We start from the raw sequence: 20907 nt of genomic DNA, 5'->3' as shown, positions 1-20907 counted from the left end.
ATGTATGTATGTGTGTGTATGTGTGTATGTATGTATGTATGTATGTATCTTTCTGTGACATTGGTGCGTGTGTTTTGAGGCGCCAATGAAAGTGTATTAAAATGAAATTGAACTTTATTTCACCTTAAAGTTAAAAAAAAGAACATGACAAAATTAATTGGCGAAAGTACAATGAAAAAAAGGGAAAAGACTGCATGAATTGACGTTTAAGAAAAGATTTCATATTTAAATCCAGTACACCAACCCATAATTCTACCAGTGACTACTGATACTTAGGTATGCTAAGCTTCTTAAAGCACATGTAACTTTTTAGTAGAAAACAAGTTTCAGATATCATTCCTATTCCATATAGTAAAACTGTTGCAAACACAACAACTTAATGCAGCTATTTTTAAACTTTGAAATTAGGAAGACCTGATTTTTCAATAACATTTTGTAATCTCGAGGTTTACTCATGCATTGGCCAGTAATTTTCAAGAGTTACTGATCCTGCAGCCCTGTGAGCATTTTCCATTAGTTTAATTTCGCATAATACAGAATTCTAAATGACTTATTGATTGAATTCAGGACAAATCCTTGAAGGCATGTCCTCTATTTATGATAACGTAAATTCCATCTCCAAGCCACTATTTCCAATCCATCTCTTGTACACTTCATCAAATTCTTCATTCTGAGCAACAGTAAAGTAATCCTTCCAGCCACCAACTTTACCTGTAAATTGAAAACACAACAGGCTGATGCAAATTGAATATTCGCGTATCACGTGACATCATCACATGCATTCTCCCTCTCAGTGAAGACTTAGAGTCAGTTTATACATTTTTTTACTTTGTTCTCTTTATTCGGTTTTATTAAGGTGAAAATAATAAGTAGATTATTTTAGTGACAAGACGCACTTCCTCCCAGTTCAACGTGCTTATAATGTCATCTTCAACAAAAATCGATAAATTGGCAGCACAGAGACGTTAGAATGAAAAATTGAAAAATGAAAAACTCGTTTTACCTAGGACCTTCAGTTTTATTAATACCTTGCAAAACGAATACATATTTTCCAGGCTCCAGTAATTATAGATAAAGTGTGTTGAATGAAATAATTGATTTGTGAATTTAACTGAGTTTCGGTAATATTATTTCTATATTTTTTTTCTTAGTTTCGGTAAATATTGAATGCATTTTAGTAAATAAGTGTCACTTTCTCAAGTTGCTAAGGCAACGAGAAATAAAATAACAACTTTTGGCAAATCGTCGTCAATAATTCTCCATGCTAAGCGGCCTGTGATTCACGATGACGAAGCTCTTTGATTATAGAGAGTTACAAACCGAGTTTAAAATTTATAAGTGAATTTTTTGTTGCATATTCAAAAGGTTCTTGTAGTATTCTATTCACTGAAACATAATAGAGTACTCATAATTGTAACTGACTAAACTAAATTTGATTTTAAGATATAAGTTAAATCCGATCCAATAATGTAATTTATTATATTGTATACAAATGTCAACAAATCCCTACGATGCAATGAAGTGTTCTAACAAAGAAGACAATCTGTAATGTCATATAAGGCATGAATCGATATTGACATTGAATATTTGGAAGTATTTTCACTTTAGCAACAAATTTAAAACCTACCTTTACGTACAAATGGTGAATTGGATACATCGATACGCCACAAATCACATACAAATTTGACTAAGGACACTGGATCTTTCTTCATGCTTTCAAAAGTACAAAGTTTCGTGATTTTATTTAACTGGTCTTCCGACAGGGTGTCTCGGTCCATAAACGATGCAACTTCTCTCACCACTCTACCAAGATCCTACATAAACAAAATATTAATTGGTACATGTACTTGCCAATCTTTATTTTTGTCTTCGGCTTCTTACCCCGGTGGTGACAGTCCCAGAAGCAGTGGATACGCATGCTTGTTAGAAATTTCACGGAAAAGTGAGTGTTTTCTGTTGGCCATCTAGGTCTGTGGAATTGTAAATAAGTGACCTATTGGTCAGAATAGCTCCGGTTTTTTTTGGTAACGTGTAGAAGCGGTTCTGTTGTTCAACTCTTCCACTATGCAGTTACGTTTTAGCAAAGTAATAAAGGGGTTAGTAGTTTCATATGACTCACATACACACAGTCACTATAGAACACATTTCACACAGAAGGTTGGTAAATATTGTACTTCTATATTATAGTAACCATTTTACAAAAATTCTATGTACCCCTAATTTGCATATTAGTGACCCAGTCAATTCCTCTTAAACAAACTTATATGATTTATCTGCTCATCCAAAAACATCTACACAACAAATGTCAACTCAATTGGCCCACTAATTTTGTGGAAGAATTTTGAAGCATTAGTACCCAAAATTCTGTTTTTAGACCTTATTTGCATAACAATAATAAGAGAAGTTAAAAATACAATTTTTGACAAAAAATCCTAAAAAATTGAATGTATCTAATTTACATATAATTAAAGTTTTAAAAAATGCCAAACAAAAATTCCCAGAAAATAGAAAAGAACATGTAATGACTTGAAATTAACAAATCTGAGTAAGCTACACTCTGTGCATCTACATGCCAGATATCAAAGCAATCTGAGTAGTATTTGAGAAGAAGTGAAAAATATTTTTGACAAAAATTCCTAAAAAATTGAAAATGGCACAGATCCACTTGGCATGAACAAATCTGAATAGCCTCCCCAAGGAACTTGCAGACCAAATATCAAAGTATTCTGACTGTTGGTTTCGGAGGAGAAGAAGATGAAAATAAAAAAGTTGATGGACAAACAACAGACGAAAACGGAGAACCAACCTAACCCTTAAGCTCCGGTTAGCTGTCGCTGACAGTGGAGCTAAATAAGGGGGTGTTTTCATTCAAATATTCCGGGGAAAAGGGGTGCATTTGAAATTTTGCTAACAAGCATGGGTACCCACCCATCCAGGGACTGCCACCGCCGGGCTTCTTTCAAGATGTAAAATACCGTGTTTTCAACACTGCATAATGTTAAATTTCATCAGGGATCCTATTCAATCTTGCACCTAGGGGAAACTACAGCTGATTCTCGGGTTTTTAAAACTTGATAGCAAAATGATTAGATATACTTATTTTACTATATAAAACTTTCGTCCAACCACATATAACGTACGGTATAGAAGTCTGGGGAAGCACTTTTTCCTCCTATTTGAATTGTATTTTACTAGCTCAAAAAATGGCTGTGCGAGCAATCACACATAGCCAGTTCATGACACATTCTTCACCACTTTTCAACACTCTAGAAATTCTTGATGTACATAAACTGCACAGGTTTTTGGTCAGTACCTTTGTTTATGATTTGCTGCACAATAACTTACCACACTCTGTTGATGAATACTGCAATGTGTTAAACTATGAGTACAATACACGACAAAAAGAACAAAATAATTTATGCGTACCTACCGTGAAAACATTCTATGATAAACAGTCAATGACATACACAGGTGCAGTTACATGGAATTCAATACAACACAGCACAATAAATGAACCACGAAGGCAGCGATTCAAGTCATCACTATGTAAAGATTTACTAAAAGAGTATGTAATATAACATTGTACAGTTCTAATGTAATATATGACTTCTTTTCATTATGACACTCGTATACTAGTATATAGGGGGGGGGGGTGGTGAGGGGAGGGGGTTAAGGGTAGAGCTACTTTTTGTATATTTATTTGCACTCTAAACTTGTACCATTATTTACTTTGGCCAGGAGTCAGACACGATTAGCATAGCTATTTTCTGACTTCTGTTATCCGATCTAGATTACTTTTCCTGTATTTACGTTTGTATTGTACTTATTTTTGATCGGGTAATAAAATATATATCATATCATATCATATCATATACATAGCAGTGCGTGATATGTTGTATATGATCATATTGACATGGTGTGGTTTGCCATACAATAGCAGTCATTTCTAGATACTTGGAGACAAGTTGGAGTGCAAGCTACATCTTTCGACTGGTAGTGACAAGTACTCTTAGGTCACTCGTATTTTCCTTAGCTAAATAACGAAAAATATTGGCATCAAGACAGTAACGTAGACACGGTTTGTCGTGGGGTAGAACAAGCCATTCTCTCAAACCAGAACTGTTACATTTCTTCACGCGACACAGCGATGCGGAGAGTCTTGGACGGTGCCGTAAAAGAGGTTGTAGTTTACGACGATGAGAACGAACCTGGGTCAACAATTTCTGTTCAACAACATTAACATAGCTTGTTATACTGTAAATGCTCCTAGGATAAATCAGACTTTTTTACTTACCTTAACAATATCTTCATATTTGACAAACAATACATTCTGTTCATGTCTCCTCTCCCACCATGGAATAACATGACTTCCCCAGTCACCAAAAACATACCCTTCAGATGGAAAAAGATCATTATGTTTGTTTATTGTCGCACGTTCACTCTATATAAAGTATTTGTTTATTTTCATAAAGCTAGGAGATCCAAATCTCTTTTAACCCTTACCCAAAAATGATGAGACTATTATTTAGATATTTAATTTGGAGCTGCTGTTGTATGTGTGTGTGTGTGTGTGTGTGTGTGCGTGTGTGTGCGTGTGCGTGCGTGTGTGTGTGTGTGTGTGTGCGCGCGCGCGTGCGCGTGCGCTTGTTTTCGTGTTAGTTTTCATGAATACCTCACCCCAGTGTATAGAGAACATCTTCTTAGCTTATTATATCTCTGCTTTAAAGAGGTCGAGCGACGCATAATTGATGAAAAATTACTGACTATTTGTGATCTGGTCCCCCTAAGCATAAAGATGCAGCTATGATAAAACCAGCATTGCCCTTGTTCCCCTTGCCTGCTACGTCTCCCCAGACTATTACTTTATATAAAATCATCATGGTTGTTTAAACATTTAATACATTTTTTTTTCTCAGAAGGATAGATAAACTAATATTTGATGCTATTCCTATAGTCGATAATGACGTACCCTCAGGCTGTCGATTTCCTTGGATATACTTGGTTAAAAAGTCACTCCAGGTGTATGACGGTATTTTGTTATCCTGTAGACTGTGATGGTACATCGATACAGCTGTATCTTTGGGATTTCGAGCCACGTATATTACCTGTAATATAATACAATGTCTGCATTTAGTATACTTGGTAATGTCTTATGAACAAACAGTCACCATTATCATGTATCTATAATCACGTCCCCATGTATTGCTATGGAGTAATTTTCCGTATCACCGACGGCCCGGTTTCTCACTTTCGGGAATTTGGACTACTTTCTTGCGCGTTGCTATGCATGTTGCAAAACTTGTTGGCAGCCTGTACTGTATGCGTACGCTATCATGGTGGAAGCCGACGGTATTCAACAGTGGCTCCACGAAATTCCTCCCAAAATCTTAAACAGTATTCTATTTGGAGATTGTAGCGAAGATATCTAAAATATTGGTATTAAGGAAGCCTTTAATTCGATCAATAATGTACTGACACATGTAATAAAGCTGACGACAGACTGTCCATTGTGTACGATTATTAACATCTAGCTGTGAGCTAATTCAGATCAATGCCAAGAACATGACGAAGTGTACGAGTAGTTGTCATTGATAGAATCGGACTATAGTCAGCAACTGAAGTAAAATGTTTCCAATTTGTGATTTTTGACGATCTTAATATTACAAAGACCTGTTTCACATCCGGTTTCACCATGTTTTTGATAACATTTTTGTTGTTGGTCGATCTTGGCGTGGCATGCATGCCGTTCGAGTTCATCATGGCAAGTACGCAACCGTATATAACCATATATTTTATTAAATGCCAAACCTTGTTAACAGTAATCATGCGTTTCATGTTTATCGGAGTTTTTTTTTTGCGTTTGTGTTTCGTGCGACTGGCATACTCAAGATGCATGTACATACGTACAAGGAGCTCGAGATATTGAGATATATAAACATACCGAAATCAATCCGCCAGGTCATACATGTGATCAGTCCTTGGCATATGTCGAAATTTACAACGAATGGCGATTTATTTTCACTATGATATCCCTTACTGTCTCTGAAAATGTCTGAATTATTGATTGCAAACGTATTTTAGCGCTTCAATAGGTATATGATAAAACCTTTACGGCCCGGATATGGGTTTTGCGGACCTCGGTCGTATGGCACACGGGCCCTCCTAAAGTCGGGCCCTGCCGTCGCACGACCGACCTCGGTCCGCAAAACCCATATCCGTAAAGATTATTATTCACCTTTCATTTTACATGGCGAATATGGTGCCTATCAAGTGAAGTCATAATTCATGATATTACATACATATACGTCTAATTCAAGGAGGTCTGTCTTATTGTCTGTTTGTCCCCCGTGTGTCTGTCTGTCTGTCTGTCTGTCTGTCTGTCTGTCTGTCTGTCTGTTTGTTTCAGCCACATGTCTGCCTGTACGTCCGTCCGTCCGCACGGATGTATGTCTCAGTGTGGCTGTCTTTAAATTTCTTGGCACATCAATTTCAAATTCAGAAAGTTTATACAAACGCAAATGCCAAAAAAGCACGACAGCGTATGTTCTTTGTGAGACAACTCAAGAAAGTCGATGTTGGTCAAGGTGTACTGGTATAGCAGTAGTTGATAGTGTTTTGACTTTCTCCATTACTGTTCAGTATGGCAGTGTCCCACAACATTAAAAGACCAGCCTCGAGAAATTAGTCCCAATCGCTGCCAAAGTCATTGATTTACCCTTTATTGAGTAACTTGGGTATGCTCATTTGTCTGGCAAATACAAACAAATCATTGCAGACATATCACAGCTAGCAGATAACCTTCTCGAACTGATTGATTGTTCTCTCTGGGAATCGTTTTAGGTCATTCGGATCAAGAACTGTACGAGCTTTTATCCAGTATGCTCAGAATGTTATCTAAACATTTTAAAATTTTCGATTTTAATGAAACCTTTAATGTTTTGTGTATTTTATCACGATTGTATTGTATTGTTTTATACATGTATACATTTTGTCTACTTGAATTTTTAAATTTGTTTTTGATGTTTATTACAACGCCAAGGCACATTACGTCTCTACTTACAACAGTCGTTTTGGTTAATAAAGTATTCTAATCTGGTCGGGTCTGGTCTGGTCTGATCTGAACTGATCCGATCTGATCTTTACTCAAATATCGTTGCACATTTTGAAACAAACTCTATTATTGTGTGTCAAGGAAGCGATTTGTAAATGAACAATAAGTTTCTGAGTTAAAAAAATATTGAGTTACAAATTTCACTTGGACTTTTTCTTCTCATCAATTTTTTAAAGAATGAAACCGTTTTGCATGGTTGTTGTTTTTTAAAAATTAGAATACAATGTAGGTATCCAAAATAAATACTTACTTCTAATCCATATGGCCACTCTAACAAGATCAACAATAATATAAAGTCGATCTGAATCATTCAAAATGACATTCAACCGTACTCAGCAATATGTAAATACCTTGGGTTTCATTTCAAATAGTTGTGGTGGTAAAAGATTCGGTAAGAGATGGCTTGGCATAAACCTCTGATCTTCCATCGTTTCATATTCGTTGTGATATGTTTTCATTTCTGGGTAAAATTTATATGGAGTAAATGGTGACTTCGACTCACGGCTTAGAGCGTCTTCTTCGTCTGCATCATTCATGATAAGTGATATTATACGTTTCATCCATGTTGTACCTCGATTAGATGTCCAAATATAAAAAAATAACTTTATAATTTGTTGTGTTGGGAAAAGGAAGTTTAAAAGGACACGTTTCTTCTTATTTGGTATTATAGAACTCAGTCAGAACTTGTCATGTATTGTCCAAGCCTTTCTTATATTCAAAGTCCAACCCATACTACAGTTTTATAAAACAACCCAAATGTGTGTTGCTCAGTATATGCAGTCAACCCTCCCCCTTGTAGAGATATGTTTTTTACAAAATTAATATGTATACGGTTTTTGAATACAGATATTGATTTAGATGGAATCACTCTATTGCATCTATTATGACAGAATGAAAAAATTATCTGCACGCCGTATGCTAAACAATCAAAGCATAGCAGTCGGCTACTTCATACACGTCTTGGGGTCCCCCATGTTACGAATATCTAGCAAATAACTATACGAGTGATGTAGCCTGGGACGCCCGAAAAACAAACTTTGTTTCCAGGCAGAACTTAACGTCATTTATCATTTTATGTGATATTTATAAAAAAAAATCAAACTGAACTAATGATTGGAAATTGTCGGAACGTAGTAATTGAGATATGGCGTAACATGTTTGTCAACAAAGGCAAAGCTGTTCATTCTACCTGCACATGCGTATTGGTAACTAGGGATGAAGATGGATTGGTGATTGACATATGTTTCATTGTGGAAAAAATGTTCCTAGTTTCTGCTCAATTGGTCTGACTAATAAACTTACAAGTAAGATACATGGAGACGATACATCTTCATACCTTTCTGACTTAGCAAAGTTTGTACAGTTAACATTACTTTTTCAAGTGGCCCTATAGATGAGAATTGGGTATTTATTTTTGATTATTTTTTAATTAATCTGTTCACTCTAATTTTTATAATGTGAAATAACATATACCAAGTATGTGTTTGTAACTGAATAAATTGCAAAACATTACAAGATGTGTAAAATGTTTTTTTTTTAATTATATATACCGCACTATACCAATTTTTTAATACACTTTTTGCATCTTTCAGCACTTTATTTAAGGCCTTGGTATATGTTATTTCACATTGCTTTTTTGAAGTCGAAAAGTCGAAAAACATAGTAATGTTGTTTTATGAATTAAAATTCCAAAGTAAATACAAATGTACCCAATTCTCATCCAATGAGTTCATAATGTCACTTTGTAAGATGTCAAATTCAGGTTTATTCCTTTAATTACAATATACGTCTTCAGTATTGTATGACGCATAGTTTGGATACTTGGAAATTTAACGGATACCGGTTTTTGAAAATAACACAATTTTTCACTAACTGTCAAAGGAAAATACGCCACGTCCTAGACATTACTGTCATGAATTTCTACTTCACATATTGGCTGATCCATATAGTTATGACACTACTGTGGAGAGTGTGCTATCGACAAGTGATATTGAAGACATGTACAATCTAAAACTGTGTATTGTTCTGTGGTAAATTACACAAGTGGGTGATAAGGGTGCCTTGGTTATGTGGATATAATAACCCTGTAATCAAGGCAGTGTAAATAATACATGTATTAGGTGGCATGAGACCAGTTTTGAGCATTATTGCTACAAGCCGGATGAAAGCACCACATTTGGCACGAATGTTCCTTTAAGGACCAACTTTAAATACAAATTTATACAAATATTCAAGAGCCCCCCTTCTAAAATCAATAGGTAGGTCCTTAGGAACATTCATGCCAAATTTGGTGCTTTTAACCAGTATGTAACAAAAAGTTGCTAAGCCACCTGACTATAATGAGGTTGAATGTGCCACAACAACAGAACACATTCCTGTCTGACAAACCACCCAACTATCAGAATAATTACACCAACGTACATAGATAGCTCTTATCAACAAGTCCCACTAATAGTTTTAGTTTGTGTTAAATTCCAATAGTAGATGCCATGTCCTTACTTACCTGATTTAGGGACTGTTATAAGAAAGACATCACTTGGTCTGATTTCAAATTTCACCAAGGCATCCAGACAATCAGCAGGAATAAACCATGGCATCTCTTGTCCAGTTCGTTCATATATGTAAGTATCAGTTCTTTTCTTATTCTGGTTCCTATCTCTGTAAGCCTTCTCTGCTTTAGACATCTTGTACTGTGGTCTAAAAACCCCAATAATTTATTATAATCATTTGTTTCATATTGAATAAATTAAAAGGTTAGGAAAAAACATCACGAAAGTCTGACTGCAGTATAATTCTCTAATGCAGTCGAGCTAAACGAAAATGACTATGACGAGTTTGTGTTTGTTATGATTCTCTCACAGCCCTCGATGGTTCCACTAAATTGTTTCAATTTAATATAACAGCAAGTCCAATCCTCTTATATAGTACGCCCTCACCGGCTAAACAAACCAATGATCAATACAGAACGAACTGGCGAGGACACAGTCTAATGGGGCCATGGCTTCACCAGTTCGCCCAGCATGCTAAGTGTGATGTAACGGAAGAAGGAGCAGGATACAAAGGAGATTGACCTTAAAGTTATTAGGGAACTTGAACTCCAGACTGAGTTTGCCCAGACGAACAGAACCAATACCCCATTTTAAACCATTCAAAATTCTTAGAAGACCCAGGCAATTGTAGACCAAAATACATAATCACGTATTCACCGATATGAAAATGGCAACCAATGAATAGGGAACTTGCAAACCCGCCATGTTAAATGTTGCATCATGGGAAATATGAATAATAAATACTAATCAATAGGCATTGTAAACGATATTGTTACATTGTTTATAACCACGATCAATGATCAATTCATAATCACCCTGATCTTTGTGGGAGGTTTATTATAACCACACAGATAATCTCATAGTCCTTTGCGTCTGGACATGCTCAGTCTGGATTGCAAGTTCCTATTAGGTGAAGGATATTCTGAAATTTCGAACTTGTCGAGAATTTATTATGTGGGTCCTTCCAGGACCCCATTTTAGACCAAACAAAATCGAAAATTGTGTAAAGTGGACCACATTTTTAAGACTCGTTATCTCGGTAAATACAGTATAGTACCCACTTATTTTAGACCAAAGGGCAAAAAAAACCCGCCCAACAAGTAGGAGTAACCCCCACTTCGATGGTCCTAATACAAAATCAATCAAAATATTCACATTATTTGGCATTTACAAGTAATACTATAATATTGATGAACTGTCACATTGATATAAGTTGTGAAACAGAAGTCTTTAATATCAAGTTGATGTCATAACTATGTAAACCACTTGGACTTAAAATGGATCATTTTATCTTATCCCGAGTCATTTTATCTTCGTATCGCTTGCTATATAATTGTTTTCTTCAGATTTTGATAGTACTTCATTGGCACATATAATAATATCCAAACATATGTTTTAACCCATAGGCTGTAGAAAATGCCCCAAAATACCCATGTGCCAGATGTGGTGTGGATATAGCTACATGTACATCTCTTCTGAGGGCACATTTGGATGCGGGCGAAGGAATAGCAGATGAAGAAGAAGCTATAGAAAGTGAAAGAGTAAGGTGAGAATAAAAAAATGTCTATCAAAAGTGGGATTTAATAAGTTGTAAATATTTTTTGCTGCTTCTTTTTTTGTGTGTCATAAAGTTTAATAATGCCATTATGGCAAAGTGTCTCTCCATTTGTGGTTGTGTGTGTGTGTGTGTGTGTGTGTGTGTGTGTGTGTGTGTGTGTGTGTGTGTGTGTGTGAGCGTGCATGTATGACAGTGCATGTGTGTGCTTGTATGTATGTATGTATGTATGTATGTATGTATGTATGTATGTATGTATGTATGTATGTAATATGTATGTATGTATGTCTGTGTGTGTGTGTATGTATGTATGTATGTATGTATGTATGTATGTATGTATGTATGTATGCGAGCGCGTGCGTGTGTGTATGTATGTTTGTTTGTGCGTGCGTGCGTGCGTGCATGCGTGTGTGTGTGTGTGTGTGTGTGTGTGTGTGTGTGTTTGTTTGTTTGAGAACCAAACAAAACGATCACAAATTTACTTTGCAATGATTGAAACATCCAGACATGGAAGTTGAAACGGTATCAATGACTCTTTGTTATAATACCCAGACAGAGAACTGTTTTGATTTCTTACTTACACCCCACTGGTGAAATTTACGCAAAATAGTGTTGTCAAGACCGCAGTTATCACAATGTATGTAGTTCACTTGATCGGGGAGGGTCAACGCAATCGATTGTATATACCTTTAGCTTAAATATGACGCGTACAAATCGATATTTCAATACCGGGGAGCGAAATGTTGCGTATTAACTGTGCAAAGTGTTAGAAACTAGGTCACCTCGCATTGTGCTGATTTCTGCGCTCTGTGCAAAAATTTGGCAAGGCTGTGACCTGAGAGTTACTCTATCATGATGTCCAAAGAAGTGAACTATGGGCAACAACCTTTTTACAGCACAGTCTGGTATGCAGCATATAGGGCCCTGGCCCTGGTATTTTCCGTAAAATATGGTATAACAATACTTTGGGTTCGGAGGTCTGCGCTGAATCTGTCCCCCGATGATTACCCAGTTTATTCTTCATGAGTCCATAAAATGGATGACAAACGCAATACTAATTAGAAACAAGAAAACTTACCAAAAAAAGTGTCGACGCGTTCGCGTCCCAACAACAATGATCCACAATGGCCGTGTCTTACCTTTCGTTTGTCACACCCTAAGCTTGTCGATGGAAACACAAATGGTCTTTCAAAGATCACGCCACTTTATTAGGTACACTATTTGGGTCATGAAAACAAGTTCTCTTTACTTTGAACTCATTCAACCTATACTTATGGCGCCCTCAAACACACGTGACCCTATTTAGATTCTTTCGACTTATTATGTAGTAGAGACAAAGGCCTTTTACCTTGAACACGGACCATTTCTCGTTAGATCGAAGCCGGACTTAGAGCCCCAACGATGCAAGTTACTTTCCATTTATCATACAATCCTTATTACTGACGAATGTCACATTATACAAGAAGAAGATTTATCCAGTATTTATCACCTTTTATTTGGTTTTAGTTCAGTTTCTTACACGAAGTTCACCCTTGTATTGACTTTGTGTTTCCTATGTATTTCTTATATAGTTTCACCGCTTCTAACGCACTTGGGGTTGGTTATTTCTTGGAGTGGTTGATACTTAGCGGGTACATAAAGCAACTTAGACCCCACGATAATTTGTCTTTGTAAACAAATCAAAGGTCTTGATTTCAGTTTAACGGAAATAATCTGTCTGGACTTTGTCGTGGGTCAGGTGTGGAAGGTTCATTCTTAGGGACCTGTCATTTTCCTCGGCCGCGGGTTGGGGGGGGGGATTGGTAGTGTCACATTCTTATTTTGAAATTGGCAGGGGGGGGGGGGGTTCATTGTGCTTTGGATTTGTGATGGGAGAAAAGTCCATTTCTATTTCTATCTATACTGTGGTATTTGTTCTTGTCCCTGTTTGTTACCTATATTTAATATTACTTCACCTAGCTATAGAGTGATGCTCAAACATTTCTATACATAAACATATACATAAACATATACATATACATATACATGTACATGTACATGTACATGTATTACTTACCACACTAGTTACAGAACATGTCATGTAAATACTCAGCTGTTTCACAATCAATGCACAGTGCTTCACATATATTGTATTTTGGGTAAAAGTTGAAAGCTCCGTAATGGTAGTTTATAAGAGAAGTGACTTTACTATATCTGCAATAGTAATGCCACTATACCAATGTTACAGATACTATCTGGCTCATTTTTATGAGACTCATCTAAAACCTACATTAACTTAAAAAAAAACTTTCGAAGCTGTGAAATATTACCCTACTAATGATACTACCATCAGATGTGCTGACCTTTACTATAATGATGCTATTTAATTTTTAATTAAGAACAAATTTCAACCATATGTATAAAGAATTGCTTCTGATGCATGACTGTGCGTGATCATGAAAGGGATCTGAATCACCTAAAAATAGGATTTAAGTGTGAAACCTCCAGAGCTTCTATGGGAGGTCCCTATGACCCCACGAGAGGTGCATTTATTCCCATCTCAAACATCCCCGCTACCTTTTCCTGTCAAGATGTTATTAGGACTTTTGAAAAAAAAATTCTACCCTATGTATTTGCTAATTACATGTTGGTATTGTCAGAAATTATTGTCCAAAAGGGCTTTAAGTGTCAACAAACCTCCAGAGCTTCCAGAGGGATATCCCCTGGACTCCCATGAGAGGTGTACATATTCCCATCTCATGCTTTTCTTCCTATCTTTTACTGTCAAGATACAGCCTCATTTTACAACAGCTGTTGTATGACTGAATAATATGGTGGAACCCCATGACGTGTGAGTACAAGTGTCATGTTCTCTGGGTATTGACAACGAGTGATTACTATACAGTGCTCTCTACGATTGTACCATTATCATGACTGTAGTGTGTGAAAGTGCATCAGAAAACACTGCAAGCACTCACGCAAATATCCCCGAGTACCCACACTGACACTCATCCTGCCTGCTATTCTGTTATTATTACATTTGTTTATCCAAAACAGCAATTTCCTTGAAAATCATACTCTGATCATGCAATTTCAGGCAACACGTCTGTATAGGCACCTATTCTGTTTTAACTTAACGATGTTATTTTTTCTTCAAATACTTAGAGAAAAAAATGCAGTTGTTTGCATATCACAGACACTTTTTTGAAATCTTGTGCCAAGGTGATGCAGAACAAGGTACTGCAACGGTAATTATAATGCCAGTAATACGTATATAAATGAGTAACTAATGGGCGCGCTGGATGTCTCCTGTGACAAAAGAATACCAAATTTAATGACGTAAAAGAGAACACAATTATACCGTATTATTCATAGTTCCAAGAATCAAGAAGACACTAAGAGAGACATTAATGGTGATAATTGATTCACTATTCCAATTTGAAAGTGACTAATATTTTATTGTCCTTAATGACTTAAGTTTAGGTTTGAAGTTTACAGATCGGTATATTGTTTGTTTTGTTTTTGTTTTTGTCTATGTTTTGTCAGCCACTGCACAGAGGCCAGATGCCTTGGAAAGCAGTAAAATTATTGCTTACAACAAACATGCATTGTAAAGATAGTTTGTTTTTCTTTGAAGGCATGCAAGGCACTAGTCGTTGGTGAAGATACTTCCTTTGCTACTTGACTTGTATAAGCCTACCAGTTTAAGTCTCCATTTGATCACTCATATGTTGCCTTACATATATTTCAATTGTCTGAAGTAAAGGTCATTTGTATACCACTATCTCCAATCCATCTCTTGTACACTTCATCAAATTCTTCATTCTGAGCAACAGTAAAGTAATCCTTCCAGCCACCAACTTTACCTAAAGATCAATAAACAGTCAGGTGACAGTAATCTGAATTGTAATGCACAGGTCATGTTCTGTTGCGAGTTCCAGGCACTAACAAAGAATTAGAGGTTGCAGGATGGAAGGACTAGGGTGACAACATGGTGACAGTTGGAGTAATGACAACACCATAGAAAAAGGGAGACAGATGGAGAAGAATGAAAGCCAGAATTGAAAGAGGTGAGTTCTACTTAGAGCACAGTGGAAAGATGACTTAGACTCTAGTACAGGCTGAAGAGGCAGTGTAACACGAAGAGATAGAACGTGCCACAACTTAGTGGCATATGGTATTTTCCATTCAAAAGACGGGTATCTTAAGAGAACCGAAATTATCTAGGATAAGTATGCATCTGAAGAAGACGTGGAAGATATAGGGAACCTGTCTCCTGAAATGAGTTATAACAAACACATGAAATTTTATATTGTAAACGAGAGCTAATCGGCAGCCAATGTAAAGAGGTATTTGAAAGTAGTTGCGGCTTTGCGCGCGGCTGAAATATTGCAGCTTGTTACTATGATTTTTAGGACGAATAGAAATAAGACTTGTGGTAGTCAAACAAAGAAGACGAAATGTACAACTAAGATGGCAAACTTATTTACAACAATGATGTGAATGATACGGAAAAATGTAGGTAGGTAGGTGGATCATTTGTTTTACCAAAGCTCCCAAATGTTAGTAATAAATGATAATTTTCGCTCAGATATACGTGCTGGTGGGGTCGTTATTGTACAATGAGTGATGGCGTAATTTTTTCTAATTTTGCCATTTAGAGGGCAGTGTTGTTTTTGCAATTATTTCGCCATATCTATATCTATACGGTCGGTCGGGTCTTTAGAAACATATAATTAAGTACTGCCACCCTCAGGTAGAATTACCTTTCCTGACAAATGGGGATTGTGATATATCGATCTGCCATAGTTCACAACACATCCATTTATCAAATATAATAGGTTCTTTCTTCATACTATCAAAGCTACACATGTCTGTGATTCTATCCAACTGCTCGTCAGTCAGCTGTTGTTCCAGAAAAGATGTCATTTCTCTTACAACCTTCCCAAGATTCTGTGTGCAAACAGATTATATAAGTATTGCATAATAAAATGATACCCTCCATATGTATTGAATATAAGCAGCTATCTATCATATACACACATATATATATATATATATTGCATAATAAAATGATACCCTCCATATGATTGTGACCACAATGTACCCAATTCCATAGAATGCATGTATCGACACACAGACAGACAGACAGACAGACAGACAGACAGACAGAGGCAGAGACACACATATATAATATCGGATATATTTAGGCACAAAAATAAACACAACAATGTAATATGAAATAATTTACCGATTGAATTTTAATGGCTCACCTTTACAACATCTTCATATTGTAAATACATCACATTACTGTTATGTCTCCTCTCCCACCATGGAATTACATGACTTCCCCAGTCACCACAAAATACTATGCAGATGGAAAAATCAATTTCAATTTCTCGAATTACAGTTGATATTGAAGGGGCACAAACAGAATTTATACTTTTATAAGCATAGTTTGTGCTGTATATTTAAAATAGCTCGCAATATTTGCAAGCATTTGCAAATTTTCTAAAATCATAGTTGAATTGAGGGTTTATCTAAGTATTTTCTCTAAAGTAAACATTTATGAACTCGATCTGTGCCACCTTCAATAGTCAAGAAAACTGTTTGTTTTTTTTAGCCAAATCTACTACGTTGAAAATAGCACATTATTACATATAAGAAATTACACTTTGAGCAACTTATTGGAAGCAGTCAAGTGATTTTCGTTTGTTGGCAACACAATGCATGGAGCGATCACTATACTAGACTCTCTCACAGTCCGCGGAGCTTCGCATAAATAGCTAAAACTTGGGTGGTTTTGTATGTACCGATATCTACTGCATAATTGTACTCGAATACTAGTATCCCAATACTGTGCGCCCTCATCGAGGACTGTGAGAGTCTATCACTATACTGTGTAAGCTGTAACCAAGCACGTGGTCTTATAATCACATTAAACTAAGCTAATTCTCACGACACCATATTTCACTTGCAAAAGCCTTTTGTATATCATGTCAATGTCTACTCAGAAACAAAAAGGTTTGTTTGTGTGTCCCTAGTTACTGGCTAGGTGTTCGTAACATGGGACCCCAGGACGCATCAATCGGACGACGGACGCACTTGAAAGGGTTAAGACATTGTTGTATATACGTATAATTTCAGTTAGTTGTGTATTTCATCGATCACACAAAGAATATTTGAAATCATTAACATACACTATAGTTCATCATTTCATGAAATTGTCAAATTGATTAAAAATACATTGATACTGTGACAATATACACTGTATTATAATGTTAAGTTATCTTACCCCTTCCGGTCAGGAATCTTTTAAAGAATTCATCCCATTTGCAAGTGTATAAAAGTGGATCTACTTGGGCAAGGTGAAAATAAGACACAGCAATATCCTTAGGGTTCCTTGCTATATAAACCACCTGATGGTAACAAAATGTATGAAGACTTAAATTATATCATCACTGAGAATATGTTTATAGCATAAATAAATCAAAAACTTGCGCTAAACCAAAATGTCTGGATAATCCTTCTTCAGGATGTGACGGCACTTTGTTTACAAATGTGTGACTTCAAAATATTGTACCAGACAGGCGATAAAGTGTACCTGTCATCGTCTCTGTTTAGAAATGGCGATGTTCAAAACTTCTTTAAATTTAATTAGCCTGATAAAGCAGTTCGGTTCCCTATCTAGGATGGAAACATTCTCCATGTCAATTCTATGTCCAGGGCTAGTCTATATGAATATCTTTGGAAACTTCTGATGATGTACAACCAGGACGTCAGTGTAATCTTTATGACTCAAATATGAGCCGTGACTGAAAATGCTCGGAACTCATAATATTTCTTGCAATGCTACTCGTATCCCATCTCACTAGATCGCTCGTTAGAACTTAGAATTACTTAAATTTGCCGGATGAACGAAATGTGCACACCAGTTTTGTACGGTAACCATGTTATATGTATGTATGTACGTAATACAGTATTAAAAAAAATAAAAAAATAAAAAAATAATGCTGCTAGAACTGCAGTAGAAAGAAATGCATAAGGAACTTATGAGACAGTCTGAATAAATAGATGTAATCCGAAGTTCCGATTAAAATTCTTGTACGAGGTATTTATAGGCAAGACATATTATGTAAACACCTGAATATATTTATATATAATCCCATGAAATCGTATGATTCCGCGGACTACCGGCTCGAATTTGTATTAGTCCGCGGAATCATACTCGGAGCATTATGACGTATTTAACTAACATTGATTTCATGGGAATTAGATATCTATCACATAACTAAGTATTTCCCCGTATTTTTCTAAAATTTTAAATCGTATTTTATGAATACAGCATCATTTCATCGCACTATATTCTTCATCGCGTATTAAAAAATGGTGCCCGACGGCTATGCAAATTACATAATCGCATGACCTATGGTATGGTATCGGTCATACTGTTCTGTGGTTTCTCAACCAAAATTATCGGTTATAACCTTGTGATGTACATGTAATATCGAATATACTTTAAAACGTAAGTAGAATTGTCTGAATACGACTTTTGTGCCGTCATTTTAATCATATTTTCTCGGGTTGTGTAAGTTCGGAGACCTGAGCTCGACGGAAAATCGGAAGTAAGCTTGCCGGCTGCTACATCGATAATCTAGGTGATTTTTAAATAGAACAAAATGTATCAAATAAAAATAATTTAAAGTACTTCTAAGTTCTACGTATCAAACTCATGCTAACCAACGATATATGTAACATAATGTATACATTTATGTTTTGAAAGCACATAATTATTTCGATGAACTCGATCGTAGGGTAGGATTGGCAGAACACTCGAACAGTACGGAGAAAAAAATAGTTCGGTAGAACAGGGGTGATATGCTCTGAAATCACCCCCTGTTTGACGTCACACAGTAGAAGATATGCACGTATTTATGTGATAACTGAATGTTATGGAACAGAACAACTGCACGTGATTAACGTTTATACATGTGAAAAGTTCTAATATTCGCATGCACCAAATTGAACCCAATAGAACACGCCTGAAATATAAAATAAGCGTGATTAGACTGGGAATGACGTGAATAATCTATTAATTCGAAGGGGTTCCAGTGTTCCGAGACGGAAAATGATTTCCTCTTCCTTCAACCTCAATAGTTTCTCATCGCCAGAAACCTTACAAATTCCTGAAATAGACGTATCTGACTGTGATTGTTGGTAATAAAATGCACAGATACGGGATAGTTACCGTGACGATTCTTTTGTCTGGTCAGGCGGAGATGTTCCACCCACATATGTATGTATGTATGCATGTATGTACATTGTATGTATGTATGTATGTATGTATGTATGTATGTATGTATGTATGTATGTATGTATGTATGTATGTATGTATGTATGTATCTGTGTGTGTGTGTGCGCGAGCGTGCGCGTGTATGCCTATGTATATATATATATATATATATATATATATATATATATATATATATATATATATATATATATATATATATATATATATATATATATATATATATATATATAACTCGGTGAGTATCAATCTGCTAATACAGTGCTCTATACCGCAGTGGCAGAGCGCAATAGTTTTGATAGTTCTGGAACTCTTTCTTGGTTGTAACTCGGAGTTTCACGCATGGTGCGATCGACAGACAACAGTTGTCTGATGATCGCACTATGCGTGAAACTCCGAGTTACAACCAAGAAAGAGTTCCAGAACTATCAAAACTATATATATATATATATATATATATATATATATATATATATATATATATATATATATATATATATATATATATATATATATATATATATATATATATATATATATATGCATAATTATGTGTATATCTTACCTTAGGTTTCTTTTCAAATACTTGTGGAGGTAATAGGTCAGTCGTGAGATGAGTGGGAATGAATCTTTGGCATTCCATTTGCTCTAACAATACATGTGGTGGTTCCCTGTGTTCTATTGCATGGGATTCAGGATGAAGGGCTGCTGGTGTGAATGCTGATTTACCCAATTTTCTGATAGAATCCTCATTGGCATTGTTCATAATAAGTGATATCATAGCTTTCATCAATGTAGTACCTTTAGAGGAAAATAAAGGAAATCATATAATGTACAAGATTGTTTAAAAGTGTATAAAATGTTCATACATTAACTGACATGGCCGATCATTATCCTCCATATTATTCAAAACAGTCAGCAGAAAAGTGCGCCACCTATAAATAATATGTGTATCTGTACATGCAAATTATCACTCGTTTTTTTTTAAATGCCTAGTGTCGGGCCAAAGAATTCATAATGTTGACCACAGGGAGCCCAGCAACCGTTTTACAAACAAACAAATAAACAGACAAGCAAACATAAAAATACGTGAGTAAATAAAAATAGCACATTTATAGTTTTCATAATATGTATATACAGGCCATTGTACTATGTTTCTATATAGAGAGATCCACACAAATAACACTGGTTCTGTATATACAGAAACGCAGTAACATTTTAGTACACAGCCCTATCATATATATATATATATATATATATATATATATATATATATATATATATATATATATATATATATATATATATATATATATATATATATATATATATATACACACACACACACATACATAGAGTCTCATTCTTCTTTCGCCAAGTAGAGTGCTTAATCAGCTTGGAG

General features: G+C 35.7%; 2 protein-coding genes across 4 annotated transcripts in view; both read right to left on the bottom strand.

Moving 5' to 3' along the window:
- Window positions 1-164: 164 nt before the first annotated feature.
- LOC144444551 (sulfotransferase 1B1-like) lies at window positions 165-12435 on the bottom strand. 3 transcript variants are annotated; one of them, XM_078134003.1, is made up of 7 exons: window positions 12355-12435; window positions 9615-9808; window positions 7462-7682; window positions 4970-5105; window positions 4295-4392; window positions 1628-1814; window positions 165-711 (listed from the first exon to the last, which is right to left on the bottom strand). In XM_078134003.1, the coding sequence occupies exons 2-7, from the start codon at window positions 9793-9795 to the stop codon at window positions 596-598; spliced, it is 939 nt and encodes a 312-aa protein (XP_077990129.1). In that variant the 5' UTR covers window positions 9796-9808; window positions 12355-12435; the 3' UTR covers window positions 165-595. The 3 variants fall into 3 exon arrangements, with proteins under 3 accessions (XP_077990129.1, XP_077990128.1, XP_077990130.1); XM_078134002.1 differs by having other exon boundaries at window positions 12294-12364; XM_078134004.1 differs by having other exon boundaries at window positions 4295-4407; window positions 5000-5105; window positions 12294-12364.
- A 2248-nt stretch (window positions 12436-14683) lies between these two features.
- Window positions 14684-20907, bottom strand: part of LOC144444552 (sulfotransferase 1B1-like) — a 7093-nt gene continuing 869 nt past the window's right edge. The window contains exons 3-7 of the mRNA XM_078134005.1: window positions 20071-20306; window positions 17490-17613; window positions 16468-16562; window positions 15961-16147; window positions 14684-15060 (exon numbers count right to left, since the gene is read on the bottom strand). Coding sequence (XP_077990131.1) covers window positions 14942-15060; window positions 15961-16147; window positions 16468-16562; window positions 17490-17613; window positions 20071-20306 — 761 coding nt within the window. The 3' untranslated portion in view covers window positions 14684-14941. The remainder of the gene's footprint in view (window positions 15061-15960; window positions 16148-16467; window positions 16563-17489; window positions 17614-20070; window positions 20307-20907) is intronic.

This window comes from Glandiceps talaboti, chromosome 13 (assembly GCF_964340395.1).
Source record: "Glandiceps talaboti chromosome 13, keGlaTala1.1, whole genome shotgun sequence".
Lineage (NCBI taxonomy): Eukaryota > Metazoa > Hemichordata > Enteropneusta > Spengelidae > Glandiceps > Glandiceps talaboti.
This window is presented reverse-complemented; position numbering and strand designations above follow the sequence as displayed.

Bases quoted from the DNA above. Each gene is read 5' to 3' on its own strand.
- LOC144444551 (XM_078134003.1), bottom strand. From the start codon at position 9,795: ATGTCTAAAGCAGAGAAGGCTTACAGAGATAGGAACCAGAATAAGAAA. The intron at 5,106-7,461 runs GTATTTACATAT...ATTATATTACAG, and splicing joins TATTTGAAATGAAACCCAAG to GTAATATACGTGGCTCGAAA. The intron at 4,393-4,969 runs GTACGTCATTAT...TTCCATCTGAAG, and splicing joins AGGAAATCGACAGCCTGAGG to GGTATGTTTTTGGTGACTGG.